The following is a 22,161-nucleotide window of genomic DNA, read 5'->3' as shown; positions in this document are numbered from 1 at the left end:
GGTCTTTATTCCAGTTTGATAAAGCTGACAGTTTCTCTCTGAAGTTACATTCACAATCAACCATTTACCTGACAAGCAGGTAAACTCCACATTTCCAGTTCATAACTTTATTCCTCACATCTGTTGGTCACACAATGATCACAAAATAGTGATTTCTCCCTCGTATCATATTTTAACACTCCAGGCATACAATAACTAATCGTATTTACTATTTGTACAATATATTGTCATTAAATCCATTCATCCATCCACCCCCCACATCCACATGCACACACATAAACACTGTACAGATTTATCAATGGAGTCATGTTCAATAAGCCTGAACATTTCATGTCCGTGAGTCGAGGAAAGACACAGCTGAGTACCGTTTAGATTCTGACTGCTGCGAGACGATTTGTTCTTAAAGCCCAATGGAGAAAGTAGCGTGCAGATTGATGACCTCTAACTGTATGTGTTCAGAGGACCATGGTCCAGTATTTCAGGATTTCAGCAAAGAAAACAAAGAAGCAGAAACAGATTCAGATGGAGAGAGGTAGAAGGGGAACAAATATTTAAAATAACAAGAAAAGTAAGAGAGAGCAGAAAGGACAGAACATGTTTTTTAAAGGGATAGTTTGGTATTTGAAGTGGGGTTGTACAGGGTATTTTTCGATAGTCGGTGTATTACCTACAATAGATGGTGGTCAATACACTCCCAGTTTAGAGAAGCAGCAGGAGCACCGGTGTACGTTGCTGACAAACAGAGTTTTCTGATGAAAAAAGCCAAATATCGCTCACTCCAAATCCACCAGACTCCATTGGCATAATCGCTAACTTGACCTCACAACACGAGTTTTATTCAGTGACACAAACACACTAACGGATCGAGGCAGCAGTAGAGCAGCAGCTAAAGCAGTGAAAATACTCATAACACATTTTGCTGCTGACTCTGTCCACATCATTACATTGCTTAGCTTCAGTGCTGGTACTCCTGCTGCTTCTCCATACCGGGGGCACGCCATCCAGCATCTACTGTCAGAAATACACTGACTATCAGTAAGTACTTCATACAATCCCGCTTCAAATATTGTGAACTATCCCTTTAACTAAATATAAGACCTCTGTATCATCCCTTCTTCTCCTTGTTCTGTTTCTTCTCTTAGTGTCTAAGTATCTAAAGCTAAGCACAGCAGTTTGATTTCTTCTGTCAGTTCCCCAGTGTGGTCTATACAGGTCATAAGATATACAGTACAGTACATACAGGGTACATCTCCACCTCCAACCTCCAATACTGATGCCTCCTCAGTCTGTAATCGAGGCTCCTGAGGCTCCTTCGGTCTCAGTCAGTCTGTGCAATAGTTATTAGAGGCTTGGCTGGCCCTTGTATTAGTTTTAGGAATCCAGTGTCGGGACGTCATATTTGCAGTAAAGTGGCACAAACGCAGCTGCAGGAGAGAATGAGATACTGAAAAGTGCAAAGAGTCTAAAACTTTTTGGTCGTTAGTTTGTTACACCTATGTTTTGGTTCATGTCATATTTGTGTGGCTTTGGTCCAGGAGGTTACGAGATTGGAGAAGCCAGTGAACACACGTTGGTTTGAGATGAAGAGAAGCTGCCCACGGGCCGGGCTGGATCGAGCAGTGCCAAGGCCAGGCGGGGCTGTTTTTTGGCAGGGCCATGCTGGGTTAGGAAGAGCTCTGCGTTGGGAGAGGAGAAAAAAAAAAGACAAAGAGGCTCATCCTCTGGCGTCTCTTTCTACCTTCCGAAAATGTTCTCGTACTCCAGCAGTATTAGCTCCACTATCTGGTTCTGGTAGACCATGTGGACCGCCATGTTCCAGGTTTCCGTTTCAGGCCGCAGCAGTGTGGGGCCGAACACGATGGCCACGCTCTGGGTGGTCATACGGTTTTCCTCACCGTGGTCGATCACCCTGGAAGAACAAGTGTCAAATATTAAAACCTGATGGCTCTTATAGTAGAGTTAGTCAGACATTATTTCTCAAAGAAATGTCAACCTGCCCCATCATGTTGTTTTATTTGGAGAATCAGATTTGTAATGAAAATATCTGATGACACATACACTTGCACTTGGACACTAGTGCAAAGTGACAGAGTAATACAAAGATGAACAGTATTATCTAAACCAGGGCTTCCCAAAGTGGGCTGTGTGCACTCCTCTGGGTGCACCAGCCGCCTCGAGGGGACAAATGTAATAGTGATGTAGTGGTGTAACGTCTCTCTTACTGTCTTCAATCAGTGGGAGAGCCTCTACTGAATCTATTTCTGAGCATACGCATGTCGTTCTCTTTGTTCTTTTCACGGCAGATCAAGTGAAACTTAATTGCAATTTAATTCAGATCTGTAATAGCATCTGAACGCATTGTCTTTACCATGGCAACACCTACAGAACACACTACGTTGCTATTTTGTGTGGTGTACCAGGGGGTGCATGGCCTAAAAATGTTGCCATTCTAACCAGATTACTGACTTTTCCAAACACTTAAATCTATGTAGTGGTCAAATGATTTATTAATTAATCATTCTGTCATCAGAAAACATGGACTGCATGTTTTCAGCTCATATACAGATCACTCAAAACACTTTACAACACAACTCTGCATTCACCAGTGCACACACACAGTCATGCAGGGTGCCGACCTGCTCACCAGGAGTGATACAGCACTTTCTATCCGAAGTACCCCACAATGATTTTATGCTCACCCATTCACACACACACATTAATTTGGGGTTCAGTATCTTGACAAAAGACACTTCGACATGCAGACTGGGTAACCACCGGGCTTGTGACGAGTGGATGACCTGCTCTGCCTCCTGAGCAACAGCTGCCCAGTATAACAGTACAAAAACATTCTGTGGTTCAGATGTGTGATTTGCATTTTTTAGAATTGTGCTGGTTTGATCTTTGTTCTGGAGAGAAAAAGAAATCAGTATAATGCAGTGTTTTACTTACTTCCTGAGGTGTTTGAAGAGAGCCTGCATGGTGTCGTGGTTGGGCTTCGGCAGCTGTCTGACCAGGTCTTTGATGGACTGAACTCGATGCTTGTAGTCTGGAATCTCTGCAGAACAGAAAACACAACACATATCAAAGTCTGAAAGAACAATCTGACACATCACAGAGTTACTTACATTTAGTCTCTTTCCAATGCAACAGCCATCTTATACTGTTTCACTCATGAATTGTTTGTCTGGGCTAAGTTTTTGGTTCTTAATCACTAAATAAGCGGTTTTCTAAGCGGGGTTTGGGGTCCTCAGTAGTCCATGCAAGTATTCAAACAGTAATTTAATTTTACTTTCCATCTGCATAATAAAATAGAACCAAAATTCAAATCAAATCAAATCTTCACACCATTTAACTTCTCCCCAATTCAATTTAAATTCTTTAATTAATTACAAAATAAATTAAAAAAAATCTCCATAAGCAGTTCCTGAGAAAAAAAAAGGCTTACTGAGCTGAGAATTTTGCTAAAATGATAGTTTGAGGTTTTTGCAGTTATCGTACTTCTGAAGTAAAGAGGTTGAAAACATTCTCAGTGATAATACAGTGACAGTACATCCAGTCCAGTCTGCGAGTTAATGCATGTGTGAGATCTGTGGTACAGCTGTTTGTAACACGTACTGATGGCGCTGACAAAGTCATGGAAGAGAGCGTAGGTGAAGAGAGGCTCCGGCAGCTCCCTGAAGTACATCTTTAAAGCTCCCGTGGTCACATGGATGTCCTCCCACTTCCCATCTGCCAGGTTCACCTTCTCATCTGGACACACACACAAACCCTTCAGTCAGTCAACACACACTTCTAACAGCTTTACGTGACCAGAAGAAACTGCAACAAATACAAGTCGAAATGGGTGCAATGACATGAATGAGACTGGAGATTAATGGCTAAACAGACGCACTGGAGAAAGGATTACAATTATGGAGAAAGTAAACCCACAGAATACTGTAACAGAATAACAGAGGAATTCAAATTCAGCCCTTGTTGATTTTGCCAAAGATCAAATGTGCAGACATCCTTCCTGTTTATAAGGCATTGCTAGGCAAGCTACCCTTCTACCTTACTTCACACAGGAATTCATACCCTCGAAACTCCTCAGATCAATAATGACCTTGGTAAAGGTATTGAAATTGGACAGGTATGTGTCAAGAGATCATTTCAAGTGTCTTTTAGATTATACGGTTGTTGTACAGTGCTCCGGCCTCAGCTGATGTTAAACACTGTTGCTATTTATTATTTTAAATTGAATTTTCCTACATTTTATTGTTTTTATTGTTACACTTGTTATTTATTTATTTCTTTTTCATCATTTTACTGTTTTTATTGCTGTATGCTATTCTTGCCAAATATTTCTGCTAGGTATTTGTTTTATCTGACTTTTTCATCATTGTGTATTATTTTATGAATGTGAGCTCGGGGCGTTGCTGTAAAAGAGCTTAGTGCTCAGTCAATTTTCCCGCAGATAAATATTGGTAATCATTTTGAACTTGGAGTTAACTTTAGACAGTGCTTACAGCATTAAATAAATAAATATTTAATACCTTCTCTGACAGAATTTAAGACTATATAATACTTCTTAAGGCAGTAAATGTGAATTTAAGACATTTTAACACTTTCGAAGTACACAGTGCTCACTGTTTTCACATTATTCTCTGCATTGCTTTCTCCCAAATCATGAATAGAAGCTGTTCAAGTCAGGAGTAACTTACCATGATTGACAGCAAAGCGTAGTTTCTGGATGACAGCCAGGTTCCCACTAACTCTGTACAGCCCGTCTATACACAGACCTGCGGGGGATATGGGGAGGAAACCACTGACAATTTAATAACATCTACAAATTATACCTGTTGTTCGTTTTTGGCACTAGAAGAGTTAAATCAGCCAAAACAAGAAGTACCACCACACCCTGCCTGATACTACCCGTGTTATCACGAGGCTGTAAACCCCACACCTCTTCTACTACCACAAAAAAAAAACTAGAATCATTTCCTTCTGACTCAGGTCTGGTAAAGTGACAAACATCTGAACCCACCACTGTTCTCCACATGGTCGATGCACATCTTGACAAAGCTCGGCACTGTGCTGTTCTCCCTGTGACACAAACTGGACAGACTGCAGCCGAACACCTGATCTGAAGACACAGGAAAAAAAAAGCAGTTGCAAAAGAATTCAAAGTCCATGGGCCTGGAAAACCTCCCTGTGCTTTATTACTGTCTATTACATATAAAAGAAGGGAATGTTTCCTGTCTGTGGGCTCACTGATGTCTTGTTGGCTGACAACTTCAAGAGAAAATGGATTTATGTTAACTATACTGCCTGTGATACCTTTTTGAAATCCATAACATTGCAAGATCTTTTTCACAATGTACACAAATATTAAAAAAAAAGTCTCTAAATGGAACTCTCTGTGGTACCTTTGATGTATCCTTTGTCTCTGACGGCCTGCAGTGTCGGGCGGCGGGTTAGGAACTTCTTCAGCTTGTGTCTGGTCTTCTTGTTGTCGGAGCCGTCCATGCTGGCGGACGTCTTCATGGCTGCAGAGGAGGAGAGATGGGACAGGACAGTGTTGTCCACCACTCGTCTCAACACACTGATCGCCATGACGGCCACTCGATGTTTTGAAGGAATGACAGTGATAAACAATGGTTTTATAGGCAAAGTGTGACACGTGAGGAACTGAGCCAGACAGAAACTTTGTACTTTCATTTTCAGTCCTATGTAATGTGTGTACCCTGTTTCCTGCTGTCATATTTGCCATTTTCCAATTCTTTTAACCCGTAAATATTTGACTTTTGATAAGTTTTAACCAAAATTTTAATGTCGTACATGAATTTTCAAATACCACTAACATGCTATGTGTTTTTACACCATTAAACACCACACAGACCCCTGCCTTTCTTTGAGTCTCTGTGTTCTTTCTCCTTGTCATGTTTTTCTGCACCAGGTGACTCCGGCATGTCCTCCTCAATGGCCTCATCAGACTCCCAGGCCTAAGACACACAAACACAAATAAACACATGTGGAAGTTAAAGATACTGGTTATAAAAACCTCTGCCTCCTGCCCCTTTAGACTCTCAGGACAGGAAACCAACAAACTTGATCTTTGGACTACAAGTTAAGCCAAACTGATTCACCTGAGTAAACTTAAAACAAATGACATTTTAAATTCCAGGGTTATTTTTCACATTAAATCAATTATCAGTTCTATACAATTTTTCAAATTGTATTACTGTATTTCTGCATGAGAGAGTATTAGGGCCAGGTATAAGGAAAAATAATATATGAGAGGTGGAAGATTTTCTTTTTTATTTTGTATTTCAAAAATAAACTCAAAATGTTGAGAATAAACTATAAAATTTTATATAATTAAAAATATATATTCTCAACATTTTGACCGTTATTGCCAATATTAAAACGTTATTCTCAAAATGTAAAATAAAAAACATCATTAACTTTTCTTTTTTTTTTTTGATTATTAGTGTTTTATGATATTTGACCACTGATTCAACATCCAAAATTCCCTCTTCGTTATGCTGCAAACACCAAATATTAGCAGAAATAATTGTATTTAGCTCTTTATCTTCTAAGTTTACCTCAGCTGAATTTAAGTGCATCTAACTTAAAATCCTTGAATCCCTCTTGTGGACATTTGAATTTCTAAACTAATCTTTATACCTGTTTGAAACAGAGGCCAGTGTTGATTGGGAAGTTTTTCAACAATCTGGCTACTTTTTATTTACTTGAGAAGGTACATTTTGTATGACAACTGGCTGGGTTCTAGGCTCTGACTGGGCAGACATTTTGGGACTGGGTGAAAAGTTCATCCTTACATGGGTGCTGATGGTGTCCTGCAGGGCACGGTACCATTCGTTAACAACCGCGTCATTTTCAGACTGGATCAGCAGCTCTGTTCCCTGCCGAGTCTTCAGCTGCAACCAGGAGAAAGACACAAAGTTATCAATACCAATCATCATGTTTGTCTTCTCATGTGTTCTCTGTCAGTCTGTTAGCTCATAAAGTACATTTATTGCCAGTATTTGGCAAGTTTGTTTTTGAAGGCAGAGACATCTTTAATATTTAGTGTTTAGTGTGAAATAAACTGCTGAAATCGTGGACAGTGCACAGGTGAACCACTATGACTTTTGAGTGCTTTCTTTCATTTGACAAAACACACATGCAGATTCAAAAGATGAAGGAAAGACCAATAACCTCATTTTGAACTCTTTCTCACCTCTATAACGTGTTTCTTGCTGGACTTGTCCTTGGAAGCCCATTCCACTGAGCCGCCCCTCAGATCCACAGTGAACTCTGGTTTGGACTGACCGCCTCCAAACTGGATGGAGAGGAGAAACAAATCAAAGGAGGGCAGATTAACACAAATACAGCACGTTCATAGACATCTTCAGTGCTCAACCATGCAACAAAGAGAAAAAATGGGCTGCTTTAAAAATATAGGACATGGGCAGATGAAAGTTACATTTTAGGATTTACCTTTCTGATCAATAACCAAAAATAGCGCTGCAAACAATAATGTTGTCAAACACTTACAGTAACAATCACTGTGGCAAAAACAAGCACTTTTCCCCAGCTGCAGCAGACACGTGAACATGGGAAAACAAGGTCCATGTTTAAAAATACCAAAGTTACCCTTCAAGTTTCTTATAAGCAAAGGAGTCTTGAGTTCTGCTCTATCAGCCTACAAACACTCAAATAAAAACTGACAGTAATCCTGCCTGTGTGCCATGCTCTCAGAAAACATGACAGCACCCTACTACACCCCTACAGACCTCCACCCCATTTATCCATCTAATGAAAGCCTGACCTTTACAAAATCACCATTTCATGAACCTTTTGAGGCAAAAACATCAGCGAATTGCCTATAATTTACATTCAATATATCCATTTAAAGTCCAGTCAAGCCACAGAGTGAAGCGTTTTCTCAAATAATGACACGGTGATATTGTCCCTGATTCCTGACCCATAACAGTAACAGACAACACACAGAGGGGTTGGGGTCAGAGCAGGACAGACAGGAGGGAGGTGGCATGCAGAGGAGGAGAGAGAAGCACACAAAAGGAAGGAGGAAGCACATACAGAAGAGGCTCTGTCGAGCTCAGAGCAGCCATAGGACACAGCAGGACGTTTCTTAGCAGACGGCCTCCAGTTACTCAACAGTGACAGGAGGAATTCAGGGAAGGAGCCACTGTGGTAGTATGGCTGCATGGAAGGATGGAGGGGGGTGACGACAAGGAAGATGGGAGGGGGGACGAAGCCAGAGATAAAGAGATAGAGAAGGAAACATGTAGAAGAGAGAAAATTCAACCCCAACTCCCATCAGTGACCTGATAAACCACTGAAAATACACTCAACACTGGAGGTCCATTAATGTGACAGAGCAGCACACCCTCTAAAAATGAACTTTAAAGATTGTTCCTATTTATGGCAGTCTAGACAGGATCTTGCTGTGTTGATATGGAACAATCTCTCTCTCTTTTTTTTTCCCCAGGAAAAGATCCCCGTCACTCACCCAGCTGGTCCCGCCTCCTTGGCCTTTGGCAAACAGCAACGTGGATCCTTGGAGCACAGTCCAGGAGGAAGTCCAGTTCTTCCTGCAACAGAGAGTTCATAAACACTGTAAGCACTGAAAATCAAGTATAAAATCTAAGTTGCCCTGTGGACTTTTGTCCTTAAAAAAATGTTTACTTTTTCTGTTATGATTGATAAGCAGTTCATGAGAAAGGGAAAATGTGTAGTTGGCCCATTATCCCAGGAATGGATCTCAGAATTGGTGGCAGCTTTTGAGAGGATACCTTACAGCCTAATAAATGAGGTAGAAAAATACAATAATATATGAGGAATGTTTCTGCGGTTTCACTCACCACAGGGGATCCAGTGAACACCTTTCTGAGTCATAGGTTGAGTGATTTTGTTAAGTGCTGGGCTCATAAAACACACATATTGTGTTACAATATGTTGTCATGCCCATTTGTAAAAATAGAGAGAAACATCCTCTGTATTGAATACAGCTCTTGTTGAGACTGTCAAGAATGCAGGAACTCAGATGTGACACTGGTGGAGCAGAAGGAAACATTACATGGACACTGTTATGTGGACATTATTTATATGATCATCTTTACAGGAAATCTAATAACTGACATGTTTACTTATCATGTCATACTAATACTGTTATGTTCATTTATCTTAATTTATTGTTTATTTTGTTTTAGTTTAGCTTATTTCTTAGTTTATTAGTGTATTTACCAGGGGCCATGCACAACACACACACCAGAGGTAGCTATATAGGTAATTTACGTCTGCTGCCACGGGGCAGGTAGATGGTGAAAAAACAGCACAGTACAAACAATACAATACAAATTTGTAAGTGTACAGCTGTCTTTAGCTTTTGGTATTAATAAGTCTTTTCCCATATTATCTCATTAGCATTTTTCTTTCTTCCGTCTGGTGCGGATTACGAATTGTGTTGCTGGGTTTCCTCTGATGTGGTTTTGTATTACTGAAAATTTGAGATTCAAGAAACTTTAAGTCATCTAAAAAAGGTTTACCTCCATTGTTCCTTGCCAAAATGTATTCTTCTTTCTTGCCTTTGTTAATATATTGCTTCATTTCTTTTTTTAAATATATTTTTGGGGGCTTATTTGCCTTTATTGCGCAGAGATAGTTTGTGGAATAGTGTAAAACTATCAGCAGGATTGTACTGCATTGATCATGTGTGTACATGTGAGTCTTTGTGTGTGTGCAAAAGACACAAACACCAATCCACTCATAAAAACACTACTAGAGGTCAAAATCTACTAGCTCAATAATACTGTATAATGTCAGTACTGGCCTAGTTTCAGCCAAAGACTGAGCGCTACTCACCGTACTTTCTTGCCGTGTTCAGTGATCTTTGTCACATTCAGAACGCCACACTTCTCAGATGGCTGAAGAGAAAACAAGCATGAAGACACACTTTAAAAAAGCAGGTTACAGACACACACATGCACACTAATCATTTCAACTACGATTGCCAACCACAGTAAGGAGAAAAAGGAGAGGAAGCTGCTGAGTCACTCCTTTGTAAAACACCACAACAGACACCACAAAGTACCCCACCACCAGAGCAACCACAGCTTACAGCTTGGAGGAAAAACAGATTACTATCATTATTCCCACTCAGGAAAGTGAATACAGACAAGAAATGGACATCAGAATAAAATAAATTACAAATGTAAATCTATTGATTCTTGGCAAGACTATTTGTGCAGCTTTTAGCCAGAGATATTTTAGTTTCAGACTTTGACACACACAGAAATTTTTGAGGAAACACAGATGATTAACACACCCAGGAACAAAACCTGGCAAAAAGGCTCCTGTAGGATTATTATACATCCAAGCAACTCCTCGGCAATGTTACCCATCAGAACTGCTTGTTAACAGGGATTCTACACAGGCTTAAGTTTGAATTTACTCTTCTATAGCAACTGTATTGCTGTATGTGTACAATATATATCAGAATATGTGAGATATACTTTGACTCAATCCTTCTCTCCAATTATCTCTACATTTTCTACACCTGTGTAGAAACCCTGCAATAAGTTACAACATGTGTCACTGCCCACAACAAAGGACCAAGTTAAACCCCTGCAGGACAGAGTCTAGTGGGTGAGGAGGTGAGGTGATGAGGGGTGAGTACTAACAGAGGTGGGGGGCTTGGGAGACGAAGGGCAGGAGTCAGAGTCAGGAGAAGGGGGCTTTGGGCCCAGAGGAGCGTCCTAGTGAGGAGAAAGGGATGAAAAAAACACAAACTGTCACATCGACTAACAACAAAAGGGTTAATGAGAAGAGATAATGAGGGGTTAAGAAGACACAGACAGATGAGAGAGTGTGATGGCAATTATCAATGAGATTATAAAGCTGCAAAGTCCGTCGAGTACCTGTGTGACGTCCAGAAGGCACAAATGGATTATTAATTAGAGGCGGAGGCAGATATTTACCACAATGCTCATGCTGCTACTACAGACTACTTCATCTTCAGCATTTCTGTTGACAAATCACTGACGTATCATTGTGACCAAACCATTAAAGTCCAAGATTAAACCTTTAGTTTTTCGGTGGAATGATTAAAATGAACAGGCTCAATCAACTTAGGGAATCAAGTGAAGATGGGGGTGTAATTATTACTCCTTTTGTGTAATTTTTTTTCCCCATGCAAGCTGATTTCTGTGCTCGGATTTAGGGACAAGGCACTGATTGGTTGGTCTGAGCGGCTACTGACTTGGTGTTTGTACGGGTGTAGGCGGGCAGAGCCTGCGCGGAAACGCCTGGTTTTGAACAGCCGCTGCAAAGCAACAACTAAGCAACTGAAACTCTGGATTCATGTAACACATGTTACTAGTGAACACATCCATCTGGAAAACTCTCAGTCTGTAAAGTAGGCTTTTTAAACACACACAAAGGTAAAACTGCAATCATTTAGCACAACAGGCAGGTGTTAAAGAAATTATAAAATTTCCTTTTCTGTGGAAACAGTCATCACAGATTTTTTTGCAAGATGTGAAATCAAGTATTAAACAGTGGATCTAGTCTTGAGTGTTAAGTTTGCAGATTTGATGTCAGACCTTGTCGTTGGGGTCTTGGACGTAAGCGCTGTGTCTCCACTTGGTCAGGACGATGGGCTCCACCTGTTTCCTGTCCAGACTGCGACTCTTCGGAGCATCTCCAGATGGCTGCAGAGGGGAAAGGTTGTACTGGAGGGAACACACAATCCATGTGTCAATAAACTGTTTAATGTTGCCTTATGCAAATGTGTACACATAAGACTCTTCACCTGAATGTAACAAATATATTCCTTCTTGGAGCCTATTTTTTATACATATTTTTATTCTCTTTTAATTGATTATTGTCTATTTTAATCACTTTATACAGTTTACTTTATGTTGCACAGCTTTTATACTTTTAGATAATATTTTATCACTGTTTGTCTAGCATTTTTGTTTTGTATAAGCACAGTATCCCCATTAACAGAAGTCTGTGGATAGAACTAATCTTCTAAAAAAAATACCTGAGATTTACATGTCTGTATGGAAAAGGTGACAAATCTCACCAGTGCAGAAACTGAGCTCTTCGTCTTCAGAATACTGCTCTTTGGTGCTGAAACTAATCTAAGCTGATTTTGACTATTAATAGCTTTGATAACAAATTAATCATTTTAGTAATTTACATGTGCTGCATGACATAGTGTTTGTGTGTGATATCACCATTTTTCTCTTTAATTTTTAAGAGAATCTTCATGACTGTTGTATTTATATCCTTTTGCTTATTGCTGTCCCGTGTCATGTGTCAAAAATTGTCTGTAATCACTATTGCTTGGCTCTATTTCGTGTTGCTTGCTTGCATTTGTACATGTATGGAATCTGCTGTATTACTGCACTGATTTGCTGCTTCCTCTTTCTCTGTATAGCTTTTGCACTGGCTTGAGAAAGTTCATCTTTATATCTGCTGCTGTTGCAGTTTTCGGGCTTCTTGTTGTCTTCTGTCTGTAAATTTTGGGCATCATCTCTTTGGTTTCAAAGCATCGCACATGAAAATTAGCCACTTGGCTAAAAATGGTACATTTACAGAAATGTTCATTAATGTGTGCTGTCCTTATAAATAAATAAAATTAAAAGAATGAATGATATCCACAGGATTTTTTCTTTTAAATATAATATAATTTAATATTATTGTCAATATTGTGTTTGTGGTTTTGCACTGATTGTCAGATAAAAAAAAAACTGATTGGTAAACTTGAAGAAGGGAAATTCAGATGGGCCCTATTTTTCCATATATATTATACCAAACAATTAATTGACTACTCAAATAAATAAGTTTTAAGATTGAGCCACAATGAAAACATTTATTACTTGCAGCTTGCTGTTTCTGCAAAATAGCTAGGTTTATGACTAAGTATGAGTATGTTATATTCAGTTTTGCTGATATCACATCACATTATTTTTAGGAACAGAAGTTCAAATTATAGTCTCATAACAGTTATATTGAACTGTACACTTTTATCAGTCTGAGAAATTGTAGAGTTTTACCTTTGGCAGCTCCCATTCTGACCTGGAACCATCTGCACTGTAGTAATACTGTCTGCCCTGCTCATCAACATGTTTTAACCACTGGTGGTGCACACAGACAAACAGGAGAAACACAAGGCTCGTTAGTATGAGTCCTGACATTAGTAAGTATTTGTGCAATAACATCAAATCTAAGGACCACAGATGAACCTTTTTTTTAATCCTATAAAATGCAAACAGGTCATTATGCAGTGGTGAGTTTAAGTCCTCTCTGCATATATTTTCCACCTTTCCACATCAAGCTTTTATTTGACATGAATAGTAATTACGTCACTTTTCTTATACCTTATACAGTAAATGTATTTTTTTGATTCTGCATATCTGATTCTGGACCATTATTTCTGAGAGCCTTCTGAAGAAAACTGCAGAAAACAATTCCATGTTTTCATAGTTTCTCTTGCAGTGTTAATCGTTCTCATGCTGTGGTGTTACAACTCTGTGGAAACATTTGTGTTGTGCACTACTGAGGGAAATCTACTGTCAATCAACCCAAAATCCTCTCCCACATGCGTTCCCAGAAACCACCACAGTAAAGAAGCAGCAGATCATCCCCATGCAGCTGGTACCTTCTCATTAGTATAGTCGCTGACATAGAGCGTGTGGCCATGCTCGTCCATCTCCTCCGACCAGCCACGTGGCGGCGAGCCGTACTGACTGTCTGACTGGCTAGAGTAGGTACTGAAGCAGGTGTCCTCCGATGACAGAGGCTGCAGTCGACCGATGGAGAGCGAGAGGAAGGGAAGGAGAGACGGCGAGAGCGAGAGAGGAGTGGTCTATCATTAGTGCAAAGAGAGGAGAGGAGAAAAAAAGAGGGGCATCTTTCACCATGGAGTTACAGGAGAAGAGAAGACAGTCATGCACCCAGAACCAGTAAATCATCAGAAACTATCCAACACCACTTAAACACAGTAAAGAGACCAGAAGACCCACCAGAGAGCTAAAAATCACTCATGTTCAAGCCTGACTACAGACAGTGTAGCGTGAATTTGAAGGTGGCTGCTGCTGCAGTGTCACAGGGGATGAATGAAGTGACAGTGACTGTTTCTTGCCTGTAGGTGGCAGTGTGCTACAGCCATTAATGAAACAGAGGCTGACTCAAAATCAGAGATGACTCCGTAATGAATCAGGCTAATCTGAGTGTCACAAACTGTGTGTGTTTGTGTGAGAATTGATCATAAAAAATGTGTAGTCATTCCCAGTTAATCACAGAAATCAATGCAATGCAAAAGCCTGCATGTGTTTTTTATTCAGTTTTTAAGAAGTCATTCTGCTGTGGCTGTATAATCAAGTTTCATGTCACAAAGAAAAACAAAAATAATTTTCTCTAAGATGTTTCTGTCTGACAATTCCAATCTCTCCTAACAATCTGTCAGTGCCGACAGAACAATTTTGTTGTATTTGTTATCTATTTAATATCTGTCTCTGACTCGGTATAAATTATCAAGTGTGTGTGAGTTCTTGTATTTCTGTGCTTGTGAGAACCAGTTTGAGTTTAGAGACATTTTTGTAAAGTCATCCTTTTGGCTAAGCCTCACATGTCCACTGGTTTAGCTTATTTTCAGTTTATTTTGTTTAAGGACCTGTGTGTGGAATTTAGTGGCATTTAGTGGTTTCATATTGTAAACAATTCGTCTCACCCTCTTATTCCATGTATGTAGAAAACATACAGTGGTCATGAAACTCATTAAAAAGCAAAAGGCTATATCTAGAGCCACAGTTTAGTTTGTACATTCTGGGCCATTGTAGAAATATGGTGGTGCAACATGGTGAACTCATTCCAAGGTAAGGAAAACACAATAATTCATCTTCAGACAGGAGCGGAGATCCCTGTCAGTCAACTTAAACAGCAGTCCCGCTTGCCTTCTGCAGTGATTGACCATGTGTTTACAAATGTGTGACAAAAGGTCAAGCGCTTCACAAACTCTTGTCTCCACATTTTTCAGATTCCTCCGTCCTTTACTGTCAGTGTTCGCTGCGCTAGTGGCACTTGTGTTTGCAGTCATAATGAGGAGGTGTGCTTTTAGTGAAGCGACTTAGATGTGATTTAACAACTTTGTCCATAGGACTCTCCCTACAGTTCTAATTCACCTTTTTAAAATCACACTGGCTCAGCTGGTTGTCAACACACCTAAGACATGTGGCTACCTGTGTGTTACCTGTAAATACAATGTTTTTATTTTTATAACTTCCCTTTTTACCAGCAACCACCTGTACACCTGACACATCATTTGAATTTACTCTGAAGGACTGTATTCTCCTAAGGGCCCTCAGTTGTTTTGTTAGAATACAGTTAAACATAAACTAAGCTTGTACCCAATGCTTCGAAACTTCATATGTTGCCATAGTATTCAAGTGGCAAAATTAACATTCGACTATTCTTTTATCTTTCTCGCTAGCCGTCTCGGTGTCACTCCTGCTGCCAGTGTTTTGTCAGTCTTCATCAAGCTGCTTCTTTCCCTGTCCCTGACAGAGACAGAAACAGCAGTTGCTTCTGCTGTTGTGTGAACTGGACACACTGCGCAGGCCTTGGAGTATCTCAGACCAACACCTTTCCAACAGAGAGGGACGGCAACAGGCTGACAAAACAAATGGAAGCATGAGCGACACCAAGGCGGACAGTGGATCAGAGAAAAAGAAAAGGCACATGCTGCCTCTGCCTTCCGTTAGAAGACCCCCCGTCATAGTGAAGGTTCAAAAACAAATAACTGCTGCTTAAGCTTTGAAGCTAGAAGACAGCTACTTGGGATAGTAAAAACCCCTTTTTTTCAAGAGGAGATTCTGATTCTGTTTTATTCATATTTTACTTGTTCTCACAGTATCACCACATCTGAATATTGTTCAATTTTGACTAATGAGAGGCTTGCTGAGAATCTAGGCAGCCAATCAACCTCTTGTTTTAATAAAGGATCACTGTTTTTGGCACTGGCTTGACAACTAGCAATGGGTACTTTTTATTTCAGGTCTCTGTGATCTAACATTGGAAGTTCTTCATAAAGATAGAAAAAAAATTGTCAGTATGTATCCATGTGTGTTTGGTTGAATGCTCTGTACATGATCTCTACCTCAGAACTCTCTCCTGCACTGTGGCTGTCTCCTCTGGAGCTCCCGATGCTGGTGTCCCTGGCACGGGGCGGCTTCCAGGTCCTCTCCTGGGTGGAGCGGTTGAAGTAGAAGTGCCTGCCGTTCTGGTCCTTGTAGGTCTCCCAGTCGCCGAGGACGTGGAGAGGGGAGCCAGAGGGGTAAGGGGGCAGGTTGGTCTGAGTGATCTTCAGTTCCTGGAGGTTGGTGTAGACTGGTGACTCAGAGCGGCCGTGGCCGGATGAAGACACCGTCTGTTGAGGAAAAAGAAAGAAAGAAATATGGAACTGTGAGTCATGTGTGAGAGGATTTAAGTCTGTTATATAATCTGGGAAAAGGTCCAGTGATGAAGCCATGATGTAAGAAAATCACAGCTTTCCCAGAGTGTAAATCAACAGCTGCACCTGTAAACTGACGGACACTTAAAACACCCTCTGTCACACCTCACCCCCACGCGGTTAATATCATGTTCCCACTGAGCTCCACGTGGAGTCAATCACTTAATCTGTGCAGTGTTTGTGCTGCACATTGAATGACATTTGAGCATAAAGGAAATGGCTGAAATGTCAAATAGCTGTAGCTCAAGCTGACATAGGCCATTGTTGGCAATAAAGGAGCAGAGAAATTGAATGAAGTCGGAGGAGGAGGAGGAGGACAGGGGAAGGAAGTGCTGTGGTTATATAACTGAGAGTGGCAGTGACCCATGTCAGGTAGAAATTAGGAAGTAAAACTGACCATCAACACGCATCCTGAGCACTAGGAGGACAGTTTGTCCACACTCATCCTCACAGCTGTGAACACACAGAACTATGGCAACTGGCAATATGACAATTCTTATATAGCCTGACTATACTGTCAGACTTTTGTGGTACTGAAATGGTAGCAATGTAGAGGTCTTTTAGTTATCATAAACATTATATTTGCAAAAAAGACCCACCCTAAAACTTAATCTGGAAAGACAGCTCTTATACAAAATAAGAAAAAAATCCCTTCAGTTCTCTAGTAGTGATAGGTAGGTCTGCAAGTAATTAGATGATTAATCATTTAGTCTACAAAAAAATAACAATAAAATAACTGTTGAATTTGTTCAATCATGCTTTTATTTATTGCACCAAATTATAGCGAGTTGTATAATTAAGAATATCGGAAAGTATCGAATCAATGCACACTGTTGGTATCGATATGATATTGACAAGTGCACAAAAAAGTTCCTGTATCCAGTTTAACTACAACCGTTCCACAGCTGCAGTAAAGCCAGCGTGGTGCCTCTAATGACAGAGCATCATTCTTCAAAAGCCCTGACGCGCGACTGATCCAGTCAATGGGCTGCTGCTTGTCATGATTATTTCATGCTGGCATTACAAAGAAGCTGGCTGGCTGCAGAGCGACAGGGCAGAGAGAGTCATAAATAATGCCAGTGCCCCAAGGCCTCCTAACACTGGCTCTGTGATGTTTTTATTGCACGGGGATCAATAGGGATGAAATATGCAGGAACCGAGCAAACAGCTGGAGGTACACGCGAGAATCCAATAATCAGTGGACTAGAGGAAGCCTGGACACTCTGCCGTTCAATACAGTATCACAGCATGGCAATTCAAAGGTGTGGAGTGCATACATTATACATAATATATTACATAATTTAAAGTAGTTTCCTCTACCTGTTTTTGGTTACTGGTCAGAAAGCTCAGAAAAAACAGGGAAACTCACTTTGCAAGTTCGACCATCAAGTCATTACAAAAAGCACTAAACTTCCAAAGTAAAAGACTGCTGCAGACACTCTTCTTAGGTCATGGCTGGGTGCTTTTAAAGTTAAAAGAAAAAATAAATATGTACATGTTATATGGAGAGGAGTGGTAATTATCACAATAATTACATACTGTGGACTTTTTATCATGGGTATACCATGATAAAAAGTCCACAGTATGTATCTAATGCATTTTTTTTTCCTGAAGAGGGAAAACCTACAGCTACAGAGCTACAGAGGAGGGATCCCCTCACAGGATGGACATAAATGCAACAGATGTTTCATGTACAGAACAGAACTACACTGTGAAGCAAGCTGCAGCTTAGAAGCCAAGTTATGCCTAAGATTTGAAAATGCATAAAGTATTACCTCTGGTGGTGAGCAGCTAAACACATCGTCCTCTTCATGCATTGAGATTGCTCTAAAAAAACTTCTCCTCAAACGGGTCATTGCCATCGTCCCTGCGTAATGTTTTTGGAGTTTGAATTACTGCGTGCAGTGAACGGTGGTGACACCGTTCTGTGGTCTTCCTGTATAATGCTGAGTGAACATGTGATTTAGAGCATGGATCTGTCAAAGGGGAAGTCCTGGTAGTCAATCGACCGTTAAAAAAGCCATTGAGTTAGTATCCCCCCCTTCAGCCACAAAACCATATTTTCCTCTCAAGGCTGTTAATCTTCACTTAAGTGATGGGAGGGTCCACAAACTTTCCACAAAAATACTGAAGAGGTGGGTTTTCACAGCAGTGTACATTAGTGCAACAGGGAATCATTTTACCTGATGGCATATGTCCCTAATAAACCTGTGCAAACACTCAAGAAAATCTATTATTATTATTATCGGCCATTTATGGGAGTAAATGAAAGATGTTTTGGGGTTTTGGATTGCTGGTTGAATAAAATAAGCACCCTGAAGACATGTATTTTACACATTTTGTATGAAAATGATTGACAGGTTATTTGACAATAAAAATAATTTGTTGCAGCCCTAGCCTGAGCATAAGATCCCAATGAAACTGCAGTTTGGTCTTCCAGTGACAGTAGCAATACAGGCTATGTCACATAACAGCACTCATTATGTAACTAAAGGCTGCACCGCCAGGTTGGCTCGTTAAAAATGCAGGGGGTGTCTCTTCACTGCATTATAGCGGTATATTTCTGAGCAGCTGGTGCTGGACATCTGGTGTGAACAGACTGACCACCTAATCAATACTGAGCTCTAGAACCACTGAACCACAGGGGGACATTAAGAGGTTGACCTCTTACATGGAGGGAGCTGCTCTCTTTGAAAGTGCACCGTGCTTTAGTGGAGGTTGTCAGGTGTACAAGTGTTATCATGTACTAAAGAGTTGTGAAGTGGCAGGAGGGCTTTGGGCGTTCAAGGTTTAGAAAGTAAAAGTCTTGCTTTTCTGTATATGTTAGGTGGTGGGCAGTTGGATGGCCATGAAACTCTCCTGACTGAAAAATCATTTTCAAAGATGAGCAACTGAATTTAAAAGAAAATAAATAGTACTTTGAAGAGAGTACTTTGATAAAATGTCAAAAGTACAAATCTGTGTATAAGAAAGAGCAATCCAGTCATCTTCTGGTGGCAGGCTTGCTGCAGACATGTTTCTTGCGATCAACTGAAAGAAATTTCTAAATATTTATTTTATGTTGTGAATTCTTCATGTTCACACATTTTTGTTTAGAGACACTTTGTTATGTTGTCATGCTTCTGCCTTTGTCACAGACAATGTGATGTGACAGTGTGATGTAGCACAATAACTCGACTCTCTCTGTTATTCGTGATGCAGCTCTGTCTTGTTGATGTTAAGTGTATTTATTGTACCACTGTAATGTCAGTAAAGATTGATTTCAGCAATTAGCCTGTTAAGAAATTAGCTTTGCCAAGTGATAAGCTAACCAGCTAGCTTGCACTGCTGTGTAAGCCATGAACACACAGCTAACGTGGTTCCTGCAACAGTTGTTTTGTATTTATACAGTCACACAGAGAGCATGCTGGTCTCATTTTATGGTCCTTAAATGCTTTAGTTAATGCTGGCTACCAGTAACAAGTCACAGACATGCAGTAAAGGGTACAACCATGTTACAAGGCACTTGTTAACTTTAGTCTTATATGCTGCAAATATGTTGATCAAGTTATGTTTCAAGGACCATTTTGCTAATGTAGGATGTTTTTTACCATCTGACCATTGAGCTTAAAATGATGTGTGAGCTGCTAATGTTGAGTGAAAGCTTAAGATTACACGTCACAGACACCTGATACATTCAGCAGAGTAAATTGGTTCACTTTCAGATTCTGGATCAATGTTAAATAAATTCATCAACCATGGGGAGGCATGTTGAATTTGATCTGATTCTCCTTTATAGTAATGTTTGCCGAGGCTTACCGTTATTAACGACAGGACTTCACAAATTGAAATGATCAAAACTGATTGCTATCACATAAACTTAGTATTATTAAATAATCAAAACCACTTCTTCAGCTGACAATAAAAATGAACTGGTAACCATTTTGATGACTGATGAATTGTTTAGAGTCATTTATCAAGAAAGGAGATTAAACATTCTTTGGTTCCAGATTCTCAAACGTGAGGATCTGCTGTTTTTCTTTTCTCATCTTTGGGATTGTTGGTGGAACAAGTCAAGGACTTTAAAGACTCTCCACTTTTGGCTCTGGGAAACTTTGAGAGGAATTTCTCACTATTTTCTGGCATTTAAAGTAGACATTTCGATTAAAAGTGCAGTAAGAGATTCTAGAAAAACATAGTTGATTGTTGAGTCTCATTCCGACCCAGGACTGAGACTGAAAATTCTAATATTTTTCTCCAAAACTGCTTAATGTGAATAGCCAGAGTTTTGGGACAGATTATCTATAGCCTGAAAACAGAGCCAAGAGGAGGTGCTAAAGTCAAGTTTTCTCTCAGACCCCTTAAATTAAATATGCTGAAAGGTTATTGTGGAATTTTTGCCCAGTGACACCAAAGATAAACTGCCCATCACAGCTTTAATCATACAAATGATCACAACACCTGGTTGTTGGGATAAAGGCGCTCATGAATTGATCAGATTGATTTAAATACTCAGCATTAAGCCTCTATCACAGCAGAATCAACTGCAGCTACACAACACCGACAGTACAGTCTGCAGTAAGAAGCACTGAGCCAGAGGGCACATACACTGCAGCAGCCAATCAGCAGTTCTGATTGCAGCTCAGCATACTCCTAATTTCCTATTTGAGGCCAGAGCAGAAGTTAATGGGTAGAGAATAGGAAGGGATGGAGAGTGACGCTGCCAGTTCCAGATAGGAGACCTGCAGAGTCTTATCTGTACCGCCTGCAGCTCTGCAGTGGAATAACAATCAACTGGTCCAGTGTTCTTCAGCCGCAGATAAACCACATCAGAGCCAGACAGAAAAAGAGATAGAGAGAAATGAGAGAAGACCGAGGACTCTGCTTCAGGCTTTGAATGCATCAGAGCTAATATTAGATGGATATGGCTGCAGATGCTTTGGCAACACATTGCTTTATATTTAGACTAGTCTGGTGTGAGATTCAGAACACACTGTTCATTTTATTCTAAGATGTTGTCCTGATTCGCAGAAAGTTGGGGGGTCACTCTAAAACTGCTGGGTTCCTTTATAAAAGCAGGTGAAGCCTGTTGGGTGCTTTCAGTGTTTGTTTTCAGTCATGGTTTCAGTGCTTCTTTCGGTGCCTTCGGATCATTTGGCTCAACTTCTTGTCTGCAGGTTGCTTAGTTTGTCTGATCAGTGGTTAACATACAAAAAGATCAAATTACAGAGAGAGATCCTTTCTCCTGGATGCACATTCTTAACATATGTTTAAGAATTTTACATATTAGAAATTTTGTCAACAAATTCTGTATTTCATGTGATTTTACAGTTCCATTCCAGATGTGTGATACCTATTGCACATCTGTCAATCCTTAGACCAGGAATCTGTCCTCTGTGGCTCTCCCTGGGGTTTCTTCCATTTTTCCCTTTAAAAGGATTTTTGAGAGGAGTTTTTCCAAACATGATCAAGGGTCTACAGCACAGGGGGTGTCCCACACAATACAGATGGTAAAGCCCCATAAGGCAAATTGAGATTTGTGATATTAGGCTATGTAAATAAAACTGGACGCGAGGGAAGGCGTTAAGAATGACTAAAGAGAAATAACCAATATTTTTGCTGTCTTGTTTGCTTATGTAGGTCTTATAGACGCATTG

The 22,161-nt window shown here is 40.2% G+C and overlaps 1 protein-coding gene across 9 annotated transcripts in view; it reads right to left on the bottom strand.

Annotated features, from left to right (window-relative positions):
* Window positions 1-837: 837 nt before the first annotated feature.
* The window catches only part of LOC146318044 (rho GTPase-activating protein 12-like), a 68,034-nt gene continuing 46,710 nt past the window's right edge, over window positions 838-22,161 (bottom strand). For 2 of the 9 annotated variants that reach the window (XM_084731630.1, XM_084731631.1), the window contains exons 3-19: window positions 16,172-16,441; window positions 13,676-13,882; window positions 13,071-13,151; window positions 11,610-11,738; window positions 11,267-11,329; window positions 10,689-10,763; window positions 9,871-9,932; window positions 8,519-8,600; window positions 7,223-7,324; window positions 6,822-6,920; window positions 5,879-5,981; window positions 5,406-5,525; window positions 5,024-5,122; window positions 4,701-4,778; window positions 3,616-3,750; window positions 2,950-3,055; window positions 838-1,909 (exon numbers count right to left, since the gene is read on the bottom strand). In XM_084731630.1, the coding sequence (XP_084587756.1) occupies window positions 1,735-1,909; window positions 2,950-3,055; window positions 3,616-3,750; window positions 4,701-4,778; window positions 5,024-5,122; window positions 5,406-5,525; window positions 5,879-5,981; window positions 6,822-6,920; window positions 7,223-7,324; window positions 8,519-8,600; window positions 9,871-9,932; window positions 10,689-10,763; window positions 11,267-11,329; window positions 11,610-11,738; window positions 13,071-13,151; window positions 13,676-13,882; window positions 16,172-16,441 (1,986 nt within the window). In that variant the 3' untranslated portion in view covers window positions 838-1,734. The remainder of the gene's footprint in view (window positions 1,910-2,949; window positions 3,056-3,615; window positions 3,751-4,700; window positions 4,779-5,023; window positions 5,123-5,405; window positions 5,526-5,878; window positions 5,982-6,821; window positions 6,921-7,222; window positions 7,325-8,518; window positions 8,601-9,870; window positions 9,933-10,688; window positions 10,764-11,266; window positions 11,330-11,609; window positions 11,739-13,070; window positions 13,152-13,675; window positions 13,883-16,171; window positions 16,442-22,161) is intronic. The other 7 variants (XM_084731632.1, XM_084731634.1, XM_084731633.1 and 4 more) reach the window with 7 other exon arrangements.

Source organism: Lutjanus erythropterus, chromosome 12, assembly GCF_056507025.1.
Source record: "Lutjanus erythropterus isolate fLutEry1 chromosome 12, fLutEry1.hap2, whole genome shotgun sequence".
In the NCBI taxonomy this organism is placed as follows: Eukaryota; Metazoa; Chordata; class Actinopteri; order Lutjaniformes; family Lutjanidae; genus Lutjanus; species Lutjanus erythropterus.
The sequence above is the reverse complement of the archived record's forward strand: the minus strand, read 5'-3'. Positions and strand labels throughout refer to the sequence as shown.